Here is a 23,223-nt window from a genome sequence, read left to right as displayed (position 1 = left end):
CTTTCAGGAACCCCAGCATCCACTACGGACTCCGAGAAATAGAATTATCGGTAAGTAAATTCTTATTTTTTCTGCTGTGGGGAACACTGGGCTCCACAGGGAATGACATTGGGGTGTAGAGTAGGATCTTGATCCGAGGCACCAACAGGCTAAAAACTTTGACTGTTCCCAAAATGCATAGCTCCGCCTCCTCTATAACCCCGCCTCTGTGCACAGGAGCTCAGTTTTGTAGTTGGTGCCATGCAGTGCAGGCATACAACAGGGGAGCTGCTCCAGCAGCCCTGAGAAGAGCTTTCAAAGTGAAAAATGAAGACTTCAAGGGCTGCAGCAGAGACGCTGTAAGTCTTAGATGTCAGTCAGACATCTCCTGCTGCAGCTCCATCACCTCCCCCAGCGGCGCTGTACACTCCCGCGCCCTGGTTGCCGGGTACCTACAGCGGAGGCTCCGGTTCCTCTTTGTCAGTCACACACACCACCGCTGCCCTCCTGGATCACGTGGCCGCACACAGGGAGGAGGTAAGGGTCCCCAGGCGGGACCCACTGGAAATCGCGATCTGGCGTGGGAGGTGGGCCGTGCTTGCTGGCGTGGACACTGTGGCAGTACAGGGACCCCACTAGACCACCAGGTCAAGGGCACAGGTCGGTTTTATTAAAAAACATTTTATTATACAGACAACAGTACCTGGTGGTGAAGTCCAGCAGGAGGATAAGGCTTTGACCTGTAGCCCCTCCCCCAGCCCCAGGGTGCCATTTAGAGTAAATGTTCCCGCCCTGGAGCTGCATATCTCTCTCTCCCTGTCAGTGTTTGGGCGCCATTAGGACAAGCTGAGCTGATCCTGGGACTGTTTGGGCAAATCCTCCTCTGTAAAGCCGCCTGCATGTCAGCGCTGTGCATTTTACAGGACACTTAAGTATTCTACATGTCTGCTGATAGTGTTAGTTAAGAAAAAGTGCATTTAGTCAGGGTTATTTAGTACAAATACCCTGTGATATACATCCAGTATTTACTGTGCATTGTTATATCTATTGTCTGTATAGCCATACTTAGTATTACTCTGTATTGCTAGCCCAGTGCAGTTTTATTGCATGTCATAATTTCTGAACTGTTTCTTGTGACTCTGTGTGTGCATATAGCTGCTGTGTGACCTCCATTTCGTGTATCTCACTCAGATTGCTATCCCTATATTCTATAACCTGAGGGGGCTACGTGCGTCAGGGTTAATTTCTAATATAGGTGTTTCACAAGATATATTTATTGTGTATTTTTCTCTGTGAATTTTAGTCACCATATAACTCTAGAATTCTCTGTTTGTGCGCATACACTACACAGGAGGTTCTTGTCAGGTATTGTGCTGCTGTTATTGTACTGGGTTGCCTAGTATTGAGATTTCAGATATGTCCGCTACAAGGGGTGACGGAGCTGGGGCTGATCCCACATTGCGTGGTGGTGGCGCTGCAGATACATTTGAGGAGAATATAGCAGCGGGTTCTAGTTCTGTGGGTTTCTTGCACCCCAGTGGGACCGTAGCAATGGGGGTTCAAAATTACCCACCTAGGGCAACTTTTTCCACGTTATTGAGAACGCTAGTAACTAGACTTGCGCCCCCTATTGTACCTCCTGTGTCGGTACAACCACTTATGGTTCCTGCGGTTAATCCGCCATGGGCAGATCAACTGTCCTCTCAGTTACAGAAATTGAACCAGTCTCTGACTAAACAGAAATCTAACCCTCGCCCGCCCAAGACCACGGGGTCCTCTAAGAGGGCTGTTACTTCCTCACAATCCACCAACGTCCCAGACACCTCGTCTGATGAGGATGGCGTATATACTGACCCCACAGATTCTGATCCTGATGCTTCTGATGGGGAATCTGTTTCATAGGTGGTTGTTCCTGACTTGTTGGAGGCTATCAGGCTAATTCTTCAAATTACTAATGAACCAGAGCCGGATGCTGCCCCTAAGAAACCGGACAGGTTTAAACGTCAGAAAGTAGTTAAACAAGTTTTACCTCATTCTGACCATTTAGTTGACATCAGTGATCGCGCTGATCCAAAAAAAAAGTGGGTCCCAGGGACCCCTCACTTTTAAAAATTGGGGTCCTACCGGTCTTTTTCTGGGTCCCATCGGAATGAAGGTTCTTATTAATCTTAATCTTGTTTGGACACTACAAAAGTATTGCAAGGTGGGGGGATGGGGTGATAGTGCTGCTGGGCTGTGTAGCATGCAGGACACCCTGCACCAGAGCTGTAACTAGACATTTTGGTGCCCTTAGGCAAAAAGTGAATTGGTGTTCCACCTCACTAGACCGCAAAGTATAGGCCGTGCGCGCCGGAGGCGCGACTCAAAATTTGAGGTGGCGTGGCTTCATGGGGAAGGGGCGTGGCCACATAATAGTGCCAATTCACATTACACCACACAGTAGTGCTGCTTATACAGATTGCACCAGGTAGAACCTCCTGTAAACACTGCGCCATGTAGAGCACGTTATACATATTGCACCAGGTAGAGCACATTATACATATTGCACCAGGTTACAGCACGTTATACACTTTGCTCCAGGTACAGCTCGCTATACACTTTGCTCCAAGTAGAGCACATTATACACATTGCGCCAGGTGGAACACGTTATACACATTGCACCAGGTAGAGCACTTTATACACATTGCGCCAGGTAGAGCACGTTATACACATTAAGCCAGGTAGAGCACTTTATACACATTGCGCCAGTTAGAGCGCATTATTATACACATTGCGCCCAGTAGAGCTCGTTATACACAATGCGCCCGGTAGAGCACGTTATATACATTGCACCAGGTAAAGCAAATATAAACATTGCACAAGGTAGAGCACGTTATACAAAATGCGCCCGGTAGAGCACGTTACACACAATGCACCATGTAGAGCACATTACACATAATGCGCCCGGTAGAGCACGTTACACACATTGCGCCAGGCAGAGCACGTTATACACATTGCACCAGGCAGAGCACGTTACACACATTGCGCCAGGCAGAGCACGTTATACACATTGCGCCAGGTACAGCACGTTACACACATTGCGCCAGGTAGAGCACGTTACACACATTGTGCCAGGTGACCACTTAGACACATTGTAGCCACCATCTCGGAGCCCCAGTTGTTGTCCCCAGACACAGTGATCACGGGTGTCAGTGGAGGGGGTGTCAGATGGGTGTGTGTATAATGGGCACTGTGAACACGTTGTGGGGAGTGCGTATGATTGGCACTGTGTGAGTGTGTAATGGGCAATGTGTGGATATTGGGTGTGTGTATGATGGGCACTGTGTGGTTGGTGGGGTGCATGTGATGGCACTGTGTGGCTTTGGAGGGTGTATGGAGGGTGTGGGTATATGGGGGTGGGGTAACTATGCTGGTCAATGTGTGCATTTGTGTTGGTGTATGCTGGGCACTGCCCTCACCCCCAGTGTTGTAATCGTTAGCTGTTGCCATCCCTCTCAAACCCCTCCAATAGCCGGGCTTCCGGGAGGACTGTTAGACGGGGAGGAGGAGCTGTTGGTGCCTTTCACTCCCGTATGCAGCTGCGGCACCCGGCATACTCAGAAGGCGGACCGAACTGCGGCGTTAACAGGCTTTCTCGGCGGCCACCTGTCTCCTCCCCATCCCGGCGCTGCTTTGTTGGTGAAACCTCAGTCAGTTGTTCTGGTTCATGGCCCTACCCAAATGAGTTTACAATCTAAGAGGTGTTGGGACACTTGAGACATAAAATTGCAGAATAACCATTATAGCTGGTAGAGGTTTCAGGTATTGTAAGGTAGTGGTGTTGGCAATAATAAAGGGATATTGGCGACTGGTATTCCAGTACAACTACCGCTGGTGCGATGTCTGATATCTGAGGCACTGCTTTTTCCTGATTTGTAGGTTGACCCTCACAAAATGGCTGCCCCCTCTGTGTAAAAGCTACGTCTCCATGATGCCGCCTTCTGTTATTCGTGTCACCCCAGCTGTGTATGGTATAGATCAGAGATGAACCACCTGCAGCATACCTCCCAAAAGTGCTTAATGTAGGCAGAGAGAGGAGGGTGATGGTGAATGGGGTACAGGGTGCTTTTAGGGAATGTAATGGTGCAGTGGTCAGGGGCGCTATTTGCTTGCCTGTATGCTATTGTCCCAGTTTTACCTCATAAAAAGTTGAGAGGTGTGCTGTAGGTGTCTGGTTGTTGAACTACAAGTTCCAGCATGGAGAGCAGGCTGCTGCATCTGGGACGCTATAGGTTAGCGGTCTGGTTAGATGGGTCTAACACTAAGCCTGGTGGTATTACAGTTTCTCAGCCGCGGCGCGTTTGCACAATATGCATGTGTTAAGATGAGCATATGAAGCACAGAATAATAAGGGCCGCAGTACGTTGCGCTGATAAACAAATGAACTTGCATGTCAAACTCTTCATCTTAATTACCTGGCCGCAGTTAACAGGCTTTCTCGGCGGACACATGTCTCCTCCCCATCCCGGCGCTGCTATTCACTTATACCCCTCACCACCGCGGCCACTCAGGACTCAGCATTGCGGATGCCGCGTCTAGCCTTGGAATTCACCGGCGTATGCCCCCGCATCCTGAGTGGCCGCGGCGGTGAGGGGGAGAAGTGAATAGCAGCGCCGGGATGGGGAGGAGACAGCTGGCTGCCGAGAAAGCCTGTCAACGCCGCAGTTCGTCCCGCCTTCTGAGTACGCCGGGTGCCGCAGCTGCATACGGGAGTGAAAGGCACCAACAGCTCCTCCTCCCCGTCTAACAGTCCTCCCGGAAGCCCGGCTATTGGAGGGGTTTGAGAGGGAGACTATTGCGATTGGCCGTGACTTCAAAGAAGCCACAAGATTGGCAGCGGAACCCGGCAGAGAGATCAAAGGAGTACAGGACTACCTACAATGGAGCGCGTCCCCAGGGACGCACTCATTTTGTAAAAGCGAGTCCCCGATCCTCATTATGGGGTAAAATACGCGCTATAGCGCGTTTTTGCGATCACTGGACATACGTCAGGAATCCTGGAAAAATCCAGGAAAGAAATTCACGCCTCACTGGAAGATGCTGGCTCGCTATCCCCTCGTAAAAATTGGGAGACAACCCCGCCAGTGGATTCGCAGGTGGCGCGGCTGGTGGTATCCTCTGCTCTGCCTGTAACTACTATCGCGTCTCTGAAAGAACCGACGGATAAGCTTGTGGAGGGTTGTTTAAAGTCGATTTACACTAGAACGGGTGCTGTGCATCAGCCCACCATGGCAGCGACTTGGACTGTAGAGGCTATTGGAAGCGTGGGCTCAGGAGTTGGAAGCTGAGATGTCTTCCAACGCTTCTGATCATGCTAGACAATGTCTATCGTATATTGTCACAGCTTCTCATTACGTTAAGGAGGCGGCTTCTGATGCTGGTATTTTGGCAGCCAAGGCTTCTACTACATCCATACTGGCTCGCCGGATTCTCTGGCTACGGTCCTGGTCGGTGGATCTGGACTTTAAGTAAACCCTAGAGGTGCTCCCTTGACCTCAACAAGATAGTGGCTGACTTAGCTTCTGCTAAAACAGCATGTCTGCCTAGTACTGCTCCTTCGGTACCGAAGGCTAAGAGTACTTCCTTTCTCTCCTTTCGTCCTTCAGGGAAAGCAAAGGGTCAGGCGTACACGAAACAGGCTCGCACTTCCAAACCTACTAAGCCCAAACCCGAACGGGCCTGGGCTGCCTGTCAGCCTGCTTCCAAGACTGACAAGCCTGCTGCATGACGGGGCGGGCCTCCCTCTGGGGGATCCCAGGGTGGGGGGCCGACTTCTAGGGTATACACAGGAATGGTTGAAGACCACTTCAAATGCCTGGGTACGGGAAGTCGTCACTCGAGGTTACGCCATATCCTTCAAAAATCGTCCCCTCTCATCGATTTTGCCTGACAGACGTCCCTTCGGATCAGGTGAAGGCAAAAACTCTTCAGTCGGTGGTACAGTCCCTCCTGGACACAGGAGTGGTAGTACAGGTGTCTCTGGCTCAGAGAGGAAGGGGTACTATTCACCGCTGTTCCTAGTCCCGAAACCGAATGGGTCCACCCAGCCCATTCTCAACCTCAAGTCCTTGAACAAATTTTGTGAGGGTCTCCAAGTTTCGTATGGAAACTCTTCGCTCTATTGTTCTGGCCTTGGAACCTGGGGATTATATGGTCTCCCTGGACATACAGGATGCTTACCTGCATATTCCCATTGCAATGTCGCATCAGCAATACCTGATGTTTGCAGTTGGCAACCTCCATTACCACTTTCGGGTGTTACCTTTTCGTTTGACCACGGCACCGCGAGTCTTCACCAAGGTCATGGCGGTGATGATGGCTGTACTCCGCCGTCAAGGGGTCAGGATCCTACCGTACCTGGACGACTTGTTGATCCTGGCAAATTCCCCAGATATTCTCCTACGCCATCTGGATCTGACTATCCAGTTTCTGCAAGCCCACAGGTGGCTCATCAACTGGAAGAAATCTTCCCTGGTCCCTGCTCAGAGCATGGTGCACCTGGGGGCGTTGTTTGACATTCACAACCAGCGGTTGTTCTTGTCTCAGTAGAAAGTCCTGAAGCTTCAGGACAGGATTCGATGCTTCCTATCTCGTCCGCAAGTGTCGATACATTTGGCGATGCAAGTGCTGGGTCTCACGGTGTCTGCTTTCGACATGGTGGAGTACGCTCAATTCCATTCTCGCCCTCTACAGAAGTTGATTCTGACCAAGTGGGACGGCCTGCCTCACCGTCAAGGTCTCAAATGATCTCCTTGTCTCCGGAGGTCCATCTGTCACTGAGCTGGTGGCTTCAGGACCAACGATTGAGCAGGGGTCGTCCCTTCTGGATTTCCAACTGGGTTCTTCTGACTATGGATGCCAGTCTTAGAGGTTGGGGCGCGGTGTTGGAGCAACACTCCCTTCAGGATTGGTGGACCAAGGAGGAGTCTCTCCTCCCGATAAACATTCTGGAATTGCGGGCGGTGTTCAACTCCCTGAACTTGGCCCAGTATTTAATACAGAACAGACCTGTTCAAGTACAGTCGGACAATGCCATCACGGTGGCGTACATAAATCATCAAGGCGGCACTCGAAGCCGCATGGCAATGAGGGAAGTATCCCGGATCCTTCAGTGGGCAGAACGCCATCTGCCAGCCATATCGGCAGTATTCATTCCAGGGGCCCTAAACTGGGAAGCGGACTTTCTCAGTCGTCAGGACGTACACGCCGGAGAGTGGAGCCTCCATCCAGAAGTGTTTCAACTCCTCGTGGACAGGTGGGGCCTTCCAGATGTGGACCTGATGGCGTCTTGACACAATTACAAGGTTCCGGTCTTCGGAGCAAGGACAAGGGATCCTCAAGCAGCGTTCGTGGATGCACTGGCAATTCCATGGAACTTTCAGCTGCCATATGTGTTCCCTCTGGTGTCACTACTGCCCAGAGTAATAAGGAAGTTCAAGCAAGAAAGAGGAATCCTACGTCTGATTGCTCCTGCGTGGTCCAGACGACATTGGTACTCAGACCTTCAGGGTCTCTCGATAGAGCGTCCCCTTCTACGTCCACAGCGCCCAGATCTCCTCATTCAGGGCCCTTGTGTATATCAGGATGTAGCCCGGTTGGCTTTGACGGCGTGGCTCTTGAAGCTTCCGTCTTGAGGGCCAAAGGATTTTCTGAGGCGGTCATTCAAACCATGTTGCGACCTTACCTGGTGTGCATACGTTCACTCAGGGTGTCTTGCGGATTCAACCTCCTTATGTCCCTCTTGTGGCTCCTTGGGACTTGTCGTGGTTCTGGAGGCGTTGCAAGGGTCTCCGTTTGAGCCTCTTGAATCTGCAGACCTTAAGTGGCTTTCTCTTAAGGTAGTGTTTCTGCTGGCTATTGCCTCTGCTAGACGGGTGTCGTATTTGACTGCCTTGTCTTGTAGGTCGCCATATCTGATTTTTCACCGTGATCAGGCGGTTCTTAGAACACATCCGGGTATTTAGCTAAGGTGGTGTCTTTCCACCTTAATCAGGAGATTGTGGTTCCGGCCTTTGCCTCTCCTGAATTGGAGGACTGCTTCCCTTCGTAAGTCGAATTCTCTCTTTGTACTGTTTGGTTTTCACAAACGTGGCTGGCCTGCTCACAAGCAGACCCTGGCCAGATGGTTTAGAATGATGATTGCACATGCTTATGTACAGGCTGGCCTTCCAGCTCCTGCTACCATCCGTCTTGAGGAAGTCTCCGTTGCTAGGAGACGAAACGCGTTGACGCCCACTTTCCGATACACTGCTCACTTGGTGATACCCGCAGAAAGGACCCAGTCCGCAGCTCAGCATAACCGTGACAGCCTCGGTCACAGTCTTCTGCCGCACGCTGGATTCATCATTGCCGCACGGCTGTACAAACACTGGTCGGGTGAGTTACGTGTGACCCCCGCTGCGGGGCCTAACACCTGTTTCCAGTAGTTTGTTCACGGCGGCTATATCCATCTCAATTGAACATTGCTACTATTTAAAATTAACAAAACCATTCTGGGAAAGACGGCAATTATCAGCTGCTATTATCTTAACAGGAAATAAAGCATATACTATTACTCCACGTGTATTTCATCTAATAAGGACCCTGTCTATATACCAACGCAGGAACCAGCACGGGAGCATTAATAACAGATTGCACTTTTCCTCTAAAGAACTGTAATTAACATCTGAGACTGTGAGACTGATAAATATCCTTGCGGGAATTACAAACGTAAACCAACACACTGGGACGCCAGTGTTTTGATTCCCTCATTATCACCACTTGAAATAGTTATTTTAACTGTTTTATTGCATGCTGCATGATAATCTAATTTTTATTTTTTATCTTAGTTTATTTGATAAATTGTAAAACTGTCATTAACTTTTTACTTATACTCAATGCTGCATATTCTACTTCAATCGATACTATAAAAAGTGTTTTTTATTATTATTCTGAAGTTGTACTGAGTCCTTCTTCTGTGTCCGACTGCACATTCATTTTTGATATATTGTTTCAAGCGCAAAGCATACTCTCCTCTTTTTTCCTCTAGTTCTCAATTGTTGCAACCTGGCAAGTTGTTTATGCTTAGCTGCTGAAACAATTTAGTTTATATACATTTAAATTATTACAGCGCCGGGTTATCACAAACGGTATCCGTTTTGTGATTTCTCTTTTCTCCCTGCTACCATCAAGGCCCATTCTACTCGGTCTGTTGGACCTTCTTGGGCAGCCTGCCGTGGTGCGACCCTTGAACAATTGTACAAGGTGGCTACGTGGTCCTCAGTGGACACGTTCATAAGGTTCTATGCCTTTGACACTTCCACCTCCCAGGATTCTTCCTTTGGACGCTGGGTTCTTGTGCCCGCTACAGTGCATCCCCTCCCATAAGGAACTGCTTTAGGACATCCCCAATGTCATTCCCTGTGGAGCCCAGTGTACCCCGCAGCAGAAAACGAGATTTATGGTAAGAACTTACCGTAGTTAAATCTCTTTCTGCGAGGTACACTGGGCTCCACAGGGCGCCCACCCTGACGCACTTAGCTTCTTTGGGTTGGTAAGGCATTAGCCGCTGACACCTCCTGTTGTGAGAATGTGGTGTATGTGGCTACTAACAGTTGGCGTCTCTTTTGCCTGCTACTGCATTGGACTGGTTAACAAAAACTGAGCTCCTGTGCACGGAGTCGGGGTTATAGAGGAGGCGGCGCTATGCATTCTGGGAACAGTCAAAGCTTTTAGTCTGTCGGTGCCTCGGATCAAGATCCTACTTTACACCCCAATGTCATTCCCTGTGGAGCCCAGTGTACCTCGCAGAAAGAGATTTAACAACGGTAAGTTCTTACCATAAATCTCGTTATTTTGTTTTGTGATCCGTTAATATGCAGAAGTAGGCTGATTACAGAAATGTCCTCATATACCTAGTCTGAATACACCATGCAGCGCTAGTGAGTTGGCTGTGCGTCTTTTTCGTGCAAATGTTTGTCCTGATCGCAGCGCGACAAAACCACTACACGCAAATTTGAAATGCGACCTTTCTATAACCGTGTGTGAGTCTGAAGCACAATGGAACTTGGCATAAAAAAAGACATGGCTACTGCATCGTAGCACTTTGTATACAGACTCATTCGCGTATCAAATGAATCATTGCAGTCTTGTGAAGTGGTCTTTTCGCATCGCATTGCGACAAAGGCTCCATATTCAAGCAAAAAAAAATGCAAAAGATACTTTGTACAAGCCGAGTCGCAGAGGACCTGGCACGCCGAGAAGGGCTGTTTGCTGCGACTGCAGTAATAATGTATGAGGACATCTGTATAATGATATATGCACTAAAATACATTGTTTTATTACAGCGTCTTTACATCTCCTGATGCAGCAATTAAAGTGCCACAGTTTCTTAGGGCTAAACTGCTTTATACGAAACATTAGGTATTAATCCTATCCCATAATATTTCTGAAAAGTATATGTTGTTGTTGTTGTTGTTGTCATCATCATCCTTTATATGGTGTGACAAGGTGTCCACGGCGCCTTACTAAGTACATAAACAGAAACGGTATGAACAAGGGACTTACAGTACAAGGGACTTTTACAGTGCAGGACAAGTACATGGTTAATAAACATTGCAGCATCAGCAGTTATAATACTCAAATAAGCAGCAGAGTTGGAAGAACCCAAGGGCTAGGCACCATTGCAGGGAGTGGGGAGGAGATTATGGTATAAGTGAGGGAAGGAAAAGCACGAGGAAAGAGGGCCCTGCTCGAGAGCGCTTACTGTCTAAAGATGATTGTATTTTAGGAGTTTGTTAAAATGTAAAACACAATAAATGTTTCTTACAGTATTACAGATGTATATTACTCATTCCGGATATATATAACAGACAGCATGTGAAAGAGATGGTTAACATGGTCCTCACGAAGATGGGATTTTCAGGTATGGGTTTGTCTTTTAATATACCTTTTACAAATGAAAACTTTCCATCCCTTAATTCAGAAGTCTGTCAAATTGAGATGTACACTGCTAGAACACTGTTAGTAGAAAGATGCCAGCCAATAGGATACACAGAAATCCACATGTACTAGGCATAGTTACAACAATTTAATGGCCAATACTTTATAGAAATGTACAATTTGTAAAGTGTACCAGTATAACACTAATCCCAGAATCACCCCATTGTACACATCCCTCCAGGTATATATAGGAGGCCAAGCAATTGGTTTTTAGGCACTGGCTACTAAATGGCACCCGATGGCAGCAATTCAGTTGTTCTGGCGCGATCACTGTCGCCGTTGATGTTTCTGCTGGCAGCCTCCCAAGGTGGCGAGCAGAAATGTTTAAAAAGTGTCCCGTTTGTGCTCCCCAACTGGATTTTCTGTGCTGTGGGCACTATTTTAGGCGGGTTTAGCCGCACAAAGCTTACGGGTGCTTAAACAGAGAAACGGTCGGATTCCTCAATGGGCACCCAAAAAAACATTTGAATCACCCACCCTCATAATCTCTTAGCCACCACTAGATGGGGCAATTGACAGAAACCGTTCTCCGTTCAGTACATGTATATATTTATATATTTATGAATAAGTTAGCACAAAGGTTTTTTATGTGACATCATGAGGGGGGGGAGAAAACAGCCCTGAAATTATTGCAGACCAGGAATACATTTATATAAACAGTAGTAATAATAATTTAAAATGCCCTAAACATTTTACTTTTTGCATTTCCTATTATAATGAATATTATGTTGTGTTTTTTATTTTTCCATTTTATTGAAGCAAAAACACATGAAATATTACACACAGTGATAAGCAAGATACAACGAAACCTATCCCAACGCACTTCCATGAGCATGCACTACAATATATAGGCGTTCGTATAAAGTACAAACGTACATAATGCTTGAATATTAATGTAAATGAGATACAATTTGGAACAAAGGTAATTGAAAAGGGTGCCTAGCACTCCCCAGTCAGCCAACGTAATGGGAGATTCACCCAGAAGAATTCGAGTTTTGTACCACTGGGTCAAACGCATGCTATTATACATCTTGGATTGCGTTGAGGTTGCAAAGTTGCAATAAAACTTTCCCATGTGTCAAAAAAAGAGTCCTCCTTTTCCTTATCAAACATCCACCCAGTCCATTCGAAAACTTAAAAAAAAACAAGTTTCTACCTATATAATTGAAAATAAATTTAATAGCAGTTGGGTGTATCCATTCTTGTAAAAAAAAAAAAAAAAACATTTAAGCTGTGCTTATAGCAAGTAACAATTTCCTACTGCCCAGGGTAAGCCTCTGCCCCCTCTGAAAAATACCTAGAAGGGCACACTCAGGAGTAAAGGGCACGAAGTTGACCAGGTGGGTCTCGGCTTCCCGCCTTACCCACCTGTGTTGTATTTTTAATGTGCCACCAAGTGTCCATAGTGCAGCACAGGGAGAGTTAGAATAGTAACTGTGAGATGAAGAGGGAGGACATACAGTACAGCAGGAGTGAAAGGGAGGCTTTAACCACTGATGTGACCATAGCCAGGAGTCTGTTGCCTGGCTTGTTCACATCAAATGCGACCCACTGTCCCCTGGCTTCCATAGCCCCTGGTGGTCCACAGCACCCGTTGTGCGCTGCCCCTTCTGTGTGCCGGAAACGCGCCCCAGACTAACGTGCGGTTGGCAATCTGGAGCACATGCTCCAGGAAGCGGTGCAGGGAGTGGAGCGTTCATTGCTCTCCCTGCACAATTTAGTTGATCTCTGCATGTGCTTTGCATGGGGATGGGAGAGGGTAACATATACCCATAGGGGTGGGGTAAAGGAGAATTGTTTCTGTTGTCAATATCTTAGCATTCATTGAAATAAATGTACTTTGATTTAGTTTGAGATTTGCGCCTTCTTACAGCCCGCAGGCGGCATTAGCTAAGTTCATTGGAAGCTTTTCACTCTCCTCATAGACAACAATATCAGCAGGTGGCCTTACACAAGTTACAGGACCAACTGTCATTGTGTGGTGGACGCGTGTGTGTGTGTGTGTGTGTGTGTGTGTGTGTGTGTGTGTGTGTGTGTAGTGTTCACGCTAGGCTGTTTTAGCAGGGCGCCGAGCCCTGCCCGAATTTTTTTAAAGGGCAAAATCCGCCCTGCCCTTTCTGCAGTGCCCTGCTAGAACAGCCGCCCGCTTTCTGCCCTCCCAGCGTGTAAAGATGCCATGCGCATGCTCGTGGCATCCATTCACGCTGTGAGAGAGAGCTTGGGGGAAGCCCAGCACCTCCGTAGGTGCTGTGCACGCCCCCAACAGTGACGCCTCTGGTCTCCCACACCCCCTGTTTTATCGTCTGTGGGCTGAACCGCCCACTTTTATTACGTGAAATGATCACGCCCCCTATTTTGCATGGCCATGCCCCTTTTCGCTTGTGCCCCTCGCAGTCCGGTGCCCTGCCCTGATCCTAGAGTGAACACTCTGTGTGTGTGTGTGTGTGTGTGTGTGTGTGTGTGTGTGTGTGTGTGTGTGTGTGTGTGTGTGTGTGTGTGTGTGTGTGTGTGTGTGGCTGGGGATCCTTGTTTTATTTGTTTCCTAATTAAAGGTCCAAAATCTCTGCTCTGTTTAATCACACATAAAGTATTTAAGCGTGTCTAAGTTTGATTTTCATGTATCAGGTGTGATCGTCCATCAAGAGTCAGTGTGCGCAGTCTATGGGAGTGGTCTCAGCAGCGCATGTGTCATTGATGTTGGGGATCAAAAGACCAGTGTCTGTTGTGTAGAGGATGGGATATCGCATAGAAACACCAGGTAACTACAGTGTCCTTCATTTGTTTGCCTTTGTCTGTCAGTTACATTAGTTTCACATAGCACATTGTGGTTACTTGAGATCTGGAACTGAGAAACATTACATTAGTGTTTTCTAGGTTTTAACACATCCACTGCAATATAACTGCTTTCTAAATACTCTGTGTACAGTAATGTGTTTCTCGCTTGATGCGGGAAAAGAAGCTGCTCTGTTTAATTATGGGTAAACTATACAAGGTAAAATAAACACTCTTACATGTTACTTTCCCATCCACCAGGCAAGGCCTGGCCAACCTGTGGCTCTCCAGCTGTTGTAAAACTACAAGTCCCATCATGCTTTGCCACAGTCTAGCTATTAAGGAATGCTAAAACTGTGGCAGGGCATGCTGGGATGTGTAGTTTTAAGACATCTGGAGAGCCACAGGTTGGCCAGGCCTGCACTAGGCGATATGGCCACTTTTCATCCGATTCCGAGCTTTCAGATTGATGGTTCGGATGAAAAGTGTCACATAGCATGTCATTTTACTCCGACTCCGATCCGAGGCACGTTCCCGTGCTCCTCGGATCGGAGTCTCAGATCGCCATGGCTGCCACAAGGATTTGTCGGATACTGCAGCCATGACTGTGATGGAATACGATACATCATATGCAAAAGGACGATGTATCGTATGCAGTCCAGCTGCCCGGGGGCTGGTTGGTGAGTTGTCGGGGTATTGCATGCGGGGTTCTCATGCGATACCTCACACTAGTGGAAGGCCACCTTTAGGGGGAAGATTTTTCAAACCTTCTAAGGAGGACAAGTGGAGGTTTTGATGAAACATGGCTATCATTTGTCTAGTACAGTGAAGGGGCACCTTTGGCACTCCAGCTGTTGTTGAACTACACATCCCAGCATGCCCTGCTACAGTTCTAGCATGGCCAAATAGAAAAACTGTAGCAGGGCATGCTGGGATGTGTAGTTCAACAGCTGGAGTGCCAAAGGTTCCCCATCACTGGTATAGTACATTCCTTAAAATGATAGCTAGACTCTGGTTGCTATGGGTAACACCTCCTCTTATCCTCTTTTTAGAAGGAATGATAAGTCTCTCCTTAACTGACTCATAAACTAAAAGTTTACTGCTTATTCTATGTATTGTTATAAAGATGTATTGTCATAAGAGTAATGGGTTGTCCTTTTAACTGTAAAATAAAGTGTGACGCTGTGTATTTGCAGATTGTGTCTTGCGTATGGTGGTTCTGATGTCACACGGTGCTTGTACTGGCTCATGCAGAGAGCTGGGTTCCCATACAGAGAGTGTCAGCTGGCTAACACACTGGACTCCCTTCTCCTGCAGCAGCTTAAAGAGACATACGCACACCTGGACCAGGTGGGTTCAGCAGAACATTCAAACAGAACTAAGGCATTGTGAATTTCCCACAGCAAAACACACTTTTCATTCATTCGTTCATTTATTTGTTTATACATTTGTGAATGTTAGCATTTTCTTACAAAGTATGTGTTTGTAGCTATTTTAATTGTGCTAGAAGAACACATAAATGTGATAAGAGCCTCTTTTAGTGAAACAATCTTCTGAATCAACAAAATCCTAGATAAAACCTATGTTGGTGCAAACTCTCAAAACAAAAGGATCGTCTTTCTCTGTGAGGGCAATTACATCAGTTTGTAAATGAGCAATTTATACACGAAGTGTTTGCCTGTATACAATAAGAGCATAGCGTTTGGTTACCCTGTAGGCTGTAGATTCCTGCTCTTGTTTTGATGTGAAGAGACCTTGGTGGAAATTTACTAAGGTCCCGATTTGATTCGAGTTTGCATTTTCATACGAAACTCGGAAATTTACTAAACACAAATCTCGGTAGTGTTGGAGCAATTCATATTGAGATACCCTGCCGTCCACACAAATACGAATCAATAGACCATCGGTCAAACACGGTTGTTTGTTCACATACACCTCATACAACACTGATTCATATTCTCAATCACTGCCGACAATAGCCAAATACTGGCGGAAAAGCATGGAATTCGTACAAAAATAGAACTTTCAAATAGACCTGTTTTTGACTGGCGTGTTTGGAGAATCATGCATGGGGAGGCTTGCTGGAACTTGTAGTTCCACAGCAAAATATAATAATCTTTTCTCTTTCATACACTAGGGAACACTGGAGAGCTTATGCTGGGGTATAGAGGCTTCATTGCTGGGAGCTGCACAATACTAATTTAGACAAAAATGTGATGCTCCTCCCGCCTCTACTACCCATCATCCCCCAGTTTAGAAAATTGAGCAAGGAAGCTGGTCACACTTGAATTCACTCCAGTTCTCTGTTAGGTATTTTTTGTTATTTTTAATTTCTATAGAGGACTCACTGCTTATTTCTCTATCGTCCTAGTGGATGCTGGGGTTCCTGAAAGGACCATGGGGAATAGCGGCTCCGCAGGAGACAGGGCACAAAAAGTAAAGCTTTTTCCGATCAGGTGGTGTGCACTGGCTCCTCCCCCTATGACCCTCCTCCAGACTCCAGTTAGATTTTTGTGCCCGGCCGAGAAGGGTGCAATCTAGGTGGCTCTCCTAAAGAGCTGCTTAGAAAAAGTTTAGCTAGGTTTTTTATTTTACAGTGATTCCTGCTGGCAACAGGATCACTGCAGCGAGGGACTGAGGGGAGAAGGAGTCAACTCACCTGCGTGCAGGATGGATTGGCTTCTTGGCTACTGGACATCAAGCTCCAGAGGGACGATCACGGGTACAGCCTGGATGGTCACCGGAGCCACGCCGCCGGCCCCCTTGCAGATGCTGAAGACAGAAGAGGTCCAGAATCGGCGGCTGAAGACTCCTGCAGTCTTCAAAAGGTAGCGCACAGCACTGCAGCTGTGCGCCATTTTCCTCTCAGCACACTTCACACGGCAGTCACTGAGGGTGCAGGGCGCTGGGAGGGGGGCGCCCTGGGAGGCAAAATGATTACCTATAAAGGCTAAAAATACCTCACATATAGCCCTAGAGGCTATATGGAGATATTTAACCCCTGCCTAATTTCTCTAAATAGCGGGAGACGAGCCCGCCAGAAAAGGGGCGGGGCCTATCTCCTCAGCACACGGCGCCATTTCCTCTCACAGTTCCGCTGGTCAGGACGGCTCCCAAGTCTCTCCCCTGCACTGCACTACAGAAACAGGGTAAAACAGAGAGGGGGGGGCACATTTATGGCGATAATTTGATATAACAAAGCAGCTATAAGGGAGCACTTATTATAAGGCTATCCCTGATATATATATAGCGCTTTTGGTGTGTGCTGGCAAACTCTCCCTCTGTCTCCCCAAAGGGCTAGTGGGTCCTGTCTTCGTTAGGAGCATTCCCTGTGTGTCTGCTGTGTGTCGGTACGTGTGTGTCGACATGTATGAGGACGATATTGGTGTGGAGGCGGAGCAATTGCCAAATATGAGGATGTCACCCCCTAGGGAGTCGACACCGGAATGGATGCCTTTATTTATGGAACTACGGGATAGTGTCAACACGCTAAAGCAGTCGTTTGACGACATGAGGCGGCCGGACAATCAATTAGTGCCTGTCCAGGCGACTCAAACACCGTCAGGGGCTGTGAAACGCCCTTTGCCTCAGTCGGTCGACACAGACCCAGACACAGGCGATGACTCCAGTGGTGACGGTGACGAATCAACCGTATTTTCCAGTAGGGCCACACGTTATATGATTTTGGCAATGAAGGAGGCGTTACATTTAGCTGATACTACAGGTACCACTAAACAGGGTATTATGTGGGGTATGAAAAAACTACCTATAGTTTTTCCTGAATCAGAAGAATTAAATGACGTGTGTAATGAAGCGTGGGTTGCCCCTGATAAAAAACTGATAATTTCAAAGAAATTATTGGCATTATACCCTTTCCCGCCAGAGGTTAGGGAGCGCTGGGAAACACCTCCTAGGGTGGACAAGGCGCTAACACGCTTATCTAAACAAGTGGCGTTACCCTCTCCTGAGACGGCCGCACTTAAAGATCCATCAGATAGGAGGATGGAAAATATCCAAAAAAGTATATACACACATGCAGGTGTTATACTACGACCAGCTGTAGCGACTGCCTGGATGGGCAGTGCTGGGGTAGTTTGGTCAGAGTCCCTGATTGAAAATATTGATACCCTGGACAGGGACAATATTTTACTGTCGTTAGAACAAATAAAGGATGCATTTCTTTATATGCGTGATGCACAGAGGGATATCTGCACACTGGCATCACGGGTAAGTGCTATGTCCATTTCGGCCAGAAGAGCTTTATGGACGCGACAGTGGTCAGGTGATGCGGATTCAAAACGGCATATGGAAGTTTTGCCGTATAAAGGGGAGGAGTTATTTGGAGTCGGTCTATCAGATTTGGTGGCCACGGCTACAGCCGGGAAATCCACCTTTCTACCTCAAGTCACTCCCCCACAGAAAAAGGCACCGACTTTTCAACCGCAGCCCTTTCGTTCCTTTAAAAATAAGAGAGCAAAGGGCTATTCATATTTGCCACGAGGCAAAGGTCGAGGGAAGAGACAGCAACACGCAGCTCCTTCCCAGGAACAGAAGCCCTCCCCGGCTTCTACAAAAGCCTCAGCATGACGCTGGGGCTCCTCAAGCGGACTCGGGGATGGTGGGCGGTCGTCTCAAAAATTACAGCGCGAAGTGGGCTCACTCGCAGGTAGATCCCTGGATCCTGCAGATAATATCTCAGGGGTACAGGTTGGAATTAGAGACAGATCCACCTCGCCGTTTCCTGAAGTCTGCTTTACCAACGTCCCCCTCCGAAAGGGAGACGGTTTTGGAAGCCATTCACAAGCTGTACTCTCAGCAGGTGATAGTCAAGGTACCTCTTCTACAACAAGGGAAGGGGTATTATTCCACTCTTTTTGTGGTACCGAAGCCGGATGGCTCGGTAAGGCCTATTCTAAATCTGAAGTCCTTGAACCTGTACATAAAGAAGTTCAAGTTCAAAATGGAGTCACTCAGAGCAGTGATAGCGAACCTGGAAGAGGGGGACTTTATGGTATCCTTGGACATCAAGGATGCGTATCTCCACGTTCCAATTTACCCCTCACACCAGGGGTACCTCAGGTTCGTTGTACAAAACTGTCACTATCAGTTTCAGACGCTGCCGTTCGGATTGTCCACGGCACCTCGGATCTTTACAAAGGTAATGGCCGAGATGATGATTCTTCTTCGAAGAAAAGGCGTATTAATTATCCCATACTTGGACGATCTCCTAATAAGGGCGAGGTCCAGAGAACAGCTAGAGATGGGATTAGCACTGTCTCAAGAAGTGCTAAAACAGCACGGGTGGATTCTGAATATTCCAAAATCCCAGTTAATGCCGACAACTCGTCTGCTGTTCCTAGGGATGATTCTGGACACGGTTCAGAAAAAGGTTTTTCTCCCGGAGGAAAAAGCCAAGGAGTTATCCGAGCTTGTCAGGAACCTCCTAAAACCAGGAAAGGTGTCTGTACATCAATGCACAAGAGTCCTGGGAAAAATGGTAGCTTCTTACGAAGCAATTCCATTCGGCAGATTCCACGCAAGAATTTTCCAAAGGGATCTGTTGGACAAATGGTCAGGGTCGCATCTTCAGATGCACCTACGGATAACCCTGTCTCCAAGGACAAGGGTGTCTCTTCTGTGGTGGTTGCAGAGTCCTCATCTATTGGAGGGCCGCAGATTCGGCATACAGGATTGGATCCTGGTGACCACGGACGCCAGCCTGAGAGGCTGGGGAGCAGTCACACAAGGAAGAAACTTCCAGGGAGTATGGACGAGCCTGGAAACGTCTCTTCACATAAACATTCTGGAACTAAGAGCAATATGTGAAATATCTGTCAGTATCAGCCGGGTTACCAGGACTCATCTAAAGCCGCTGCTGTACCCTCTTAGCCTGCCATACCAGTGAGTGGGGAGGAAGAGCCGCCAGCACTATGAAGTACGGAGCTCCCGCCAGCCTCTTGAAGGGTTAATGGTCCCGTTCCCTGCTGACAGGACACTGAGCTCGTGAGGGAACTATTCGCAAGCCCCACCACGGCGAGCGTACATTCCCGCAGCAAGCCGCCACCCCTAACAGAGCCAGAAGAAAGAAGAGTGGTGAGTACTAAGCCAGCGTCCCGGTTAGCGGGTCGCCGCCATTATGGCGGCATTAGGGTACGGAGACGCATGGCTTCTAACCGGGGCGGAATGCATCTTCAGACACAGTACACAGCTGCGTCTCGGTACACTGTACACAGTACCCACACTGGCAAAAACAGCCTTAAAACGGTTTTCTCTCCATTTTAAGCACCAGATTACCTCAGCCAGTATAAAAAAAGCAGGAAGACTGCACGCCATTGATGGAGGCGGAGCCTTCACTATGAGCGGATCCAGCTGCTCACCAGCGCCATTTTCCCTCTGCAGTGGACACAGATGCTGGCTGACTGACTGACAGGGACGCGCAGCTCCTCCAGAGAGACTCCAGATTACCTCAGCAGTACCAGGGGGTCATAGCAGGGGGGGGAGCGATTATTAGTGTACTTAGTCCCCTATCAGGGTACTCAGTCTGCGACCTGGCTAAGCTTGGCATTAGCGATAAGGGCGCGGTGGGGACTGGCTCCAAATAACTGTGTCTCCCTGAAGGGCTCTTTGTGGTTTAATTGTGCTTAACCTTTTCCTGTGTGTGTGCTGTCACATTTACATTATGTCAGGCAAAGAGTGTGGTTCTTGTACAGCGGAATGTTCCTCTTCACCAGGGGGCTCACTACTGGGTACTCAGGGCAGTGCACCTTCCCAGAATAGCGGGGCTGAACCAGAGTGAGTTAACTCTATTAAAGGACTGATCTCCAAAATTTCTACAAAATGATCCCGCAATGAGAGAGAGATGCAGTACTTAAGACAGACTGTCGATGAGCTTATGAATAGAGACTCGGTCCCCAAACCAGCGTCTCAATCCCCTCCCATTTGTCCGCAAAAACGATCTCTGGCCCATATCCTGGTTTGAGGAGGTTGACGTAAAATATCTTGCGTGGAAGACTGTCACACTGTTGGACTTGGCTTCAGCAAGACGTGTGTCGGAGCTGGGGGCTTTGTCTCACAAAAGCCCCTATTTAATTTTCCATGAGGACAGAACTGAACTCCGAACTCGTCAGCAATTTCTTCCTAAAGTGGTGTCTGCGTTTCACATTAACCAACCTATTGTGGTTCCGGTTATCACCGACACATTTGCTACTTCAAAGTCTTTGTATGTTGTGAGGGCTTTGAAGGTATACGTAAAGAGTACAGCTCGTCACAGGAAGTCCGATTTGCTGTTCGTTCTCTATGATCCCAATAAAATTGGGTGTCCTGCTCCAAAGCAGACAATTGCACGCTGGATCAGGCTCACTATCCAGCAGGTTTATTCCACTGTAGGTTTGCCGGTTCCAAAATCTGTATAGGCCCACTCTACTAGGTCGGTGAGCTCTTCCTGGGCGGCTGCCTGGGGTGTCTCTGCTTTACAGCTCTACCCAGCGGCTACTTGGTCTGGTTCGAACACATTTGCTAAGTTTTACAAGTTCGATACTGTGACCACTGAGGACCTGAAGTTTGGTCAGTCAGTTCTGCAGGAACCTCAGCACTCTCCCACCTGGTTTGGGAGCTTTGGTACATCTCCATGGTACTAAATGGAACCCCAGTATCCTCTAGGACGTAAGAGAAAATAGGATTTTAATTGCATACCGGTAAATCCTTTTCTCATAGTCCGTAGAGGATACTGAGCAACCACCCGGTGCTTCGTTCTTCCTGCACTGTTACTTGGTTAAGTATTATTGGTTCAGCTGTTGCTGTTCCTGTTTACAGTTCGGTTAGCATAGCTTTCCTCTTGTTTGTGCGTGCTGGTTTGGAATCTTACCACTATCCTTTATATCCTTCTCTCAAAGTATGTCCGTCTCTTCGGGCACCGTTTCCTACACTGAGTCTGGTAGAAGGGGCATAGAGGGAGGAGCCAGCCCACACTATCAAATTCTTAAAGTGCCCATAGCTCTTAGTGGACCCATCTATACCTCATGGTACTAAATGGAACCCCAGTATCCTCTACAGACTACGAGAAAAGGATTTACCGGTAGGTAATTAAAATCCTATTTTCTCAACAACTACACGATCATCTGGCGACTGCATGGAAACAGCCAGACAAACGTTTCCAAATCCCACTAAAATTTCTCTCACTACCCTTTTCAGTCGTCCATGACAGGTAAGTGGGAAAACACTCCGCCAGTGGATACGTCTGTACCTAGACTCTCCAAAAAGACGACTCTTCCTGTACCAGGAGCCGCTTCACTTAAGGACGCATCTGATCGTAGACTTGAGGTAATACTTAAGTCCATATATACGGCTGCAGGAGCCCAACTCAGACCTACACTGGTAAATACATGGGTTAACACTGCAATCGTCCGAAGGGCTGAAGAACTGGGTAACTGTTTGGACTCCAGTTCTTCGAGATCGGATCTTGAGGTCATCGCTGAACACATCCGTGAATCAGCAAGTTATTTGGCTGCGGCCGAAAAAGATATATAAGATTAGTTTGAGGATCTCTGCCTTTTCTATCTCCGTGCGTCGAACCCTCTGGCTTCACTCTTGGCATTCGGATACAGAGTCAAAAAAAAGCAGTGGAGGGCCTCCCATTTACGGGGGATGTTTTGTTCAGACCGGAATGAGCCAAATGGATTTCTGAAGCTACTGGGGGTAAATCTACATTTTTACCTTCTGCACCTCCACTGGCCAGACGACCCTATACGGGTCCTTCGTTTCAATCTTTTCGGCCTTAACAGTCCTTTCATGGCAGAGGAACTTCCTTCCAAAATAGAGGAGACAGAGCCAGAGGTCATCCAAGTACAGCAGTACTTAATCCAGAGGCCAAGACAACTGACAAACCGGTGGCATGACGGTCTTCCAACCCACCTAGGGGCTCCACAGGTGGGCGCTCGTCTCCTGACGTTCCATCAAGTTTGGGACCGCACCTCATCGGACCCTTGGATTCACCATTTGATATTGTCGGGGTACAAAATAGATTTTTCAGTTTTCCCACCAGAGTGGTTCTTTACAACTGGACTTCCTCTGTCTCCAGAAAGGGCTACTGTTCTGCAAGAAGCCATACAAGCCCTTCTTGTATCATGTGTGTTGATACCAGTCCCAGTACACCAGAGGGCTCAGGGATTCTACTCCAACCTTTTTGTGGTTCCCAAACCAGACGCTTCTGTCAGACCGATTCTCAGCCTAAAATCATTGAACGAGTACCTGACTATTTATCGGTTCAAGATGGAGTCCCTTCAATCGGTGATAGTGACCTTAGAACCAGCGGAGTACCTGACTTCCATGGATATAAAGGATGTGTATCTACACATCCCGATTTGGGAAACGCATCAGGCCTACCTGCAGTTTGCCATTTTACAGAAACCCTACCAGTTTCGGGCTCTGCCGTTCGGATTGTGTTCGGCGCCCCGA

The 23,223-nt window shown here is 47.8% G+C and overlaps 1 protein-coding gene across 1 annotated transcript in view; it reads left to right on the top strand.

Moving 5' to 3' along the window:
* Positions 1 to 23,223, top strand: part of ACTR8 (actin related protein 8) — an 81,014-nt gene that overhangs the window by 41,714 nt on the left and 16,077 nt on the right. The window contains exons 6-8 of the mRNA XM_063940827.1: positions 10,828 to 10,921; positions 13,624 to 13,756; positions 14,967 to 15,120. Coding sequence (XP_063796897.1) covers positions 10,828 to 10,921; positions 13,624 to 13,756; positions 14,967 to 15,120 — 381 coding nt within the window. The remainder of the gene's footprint in view (positions 1 to 10,827; positions 10,922 to 13,623; positions 13,757 to 14,966; positions 15,121 to 23,223) is intronic.

Source organism: Pseudophryne corroboree, chromosome 9 (genome assembly GCF_028390025.1).
Source record: "Pseudophryne corroboree isolate aPseCor3 chromosome 9, aPseCor3.hap2, whole genome shotgun sequence".
Taxonomy (NCBI): Eukaryota; Metazoa; Chordata; class Amphibia; order Anura; family Myobatrachidae; genus Pseudophryne; species Pseudophryne corroboree.
Note: the sequence above shows the minus strand (reverse complement) of the source record. Positions and strands in the feature narration are given on the sequence as shown.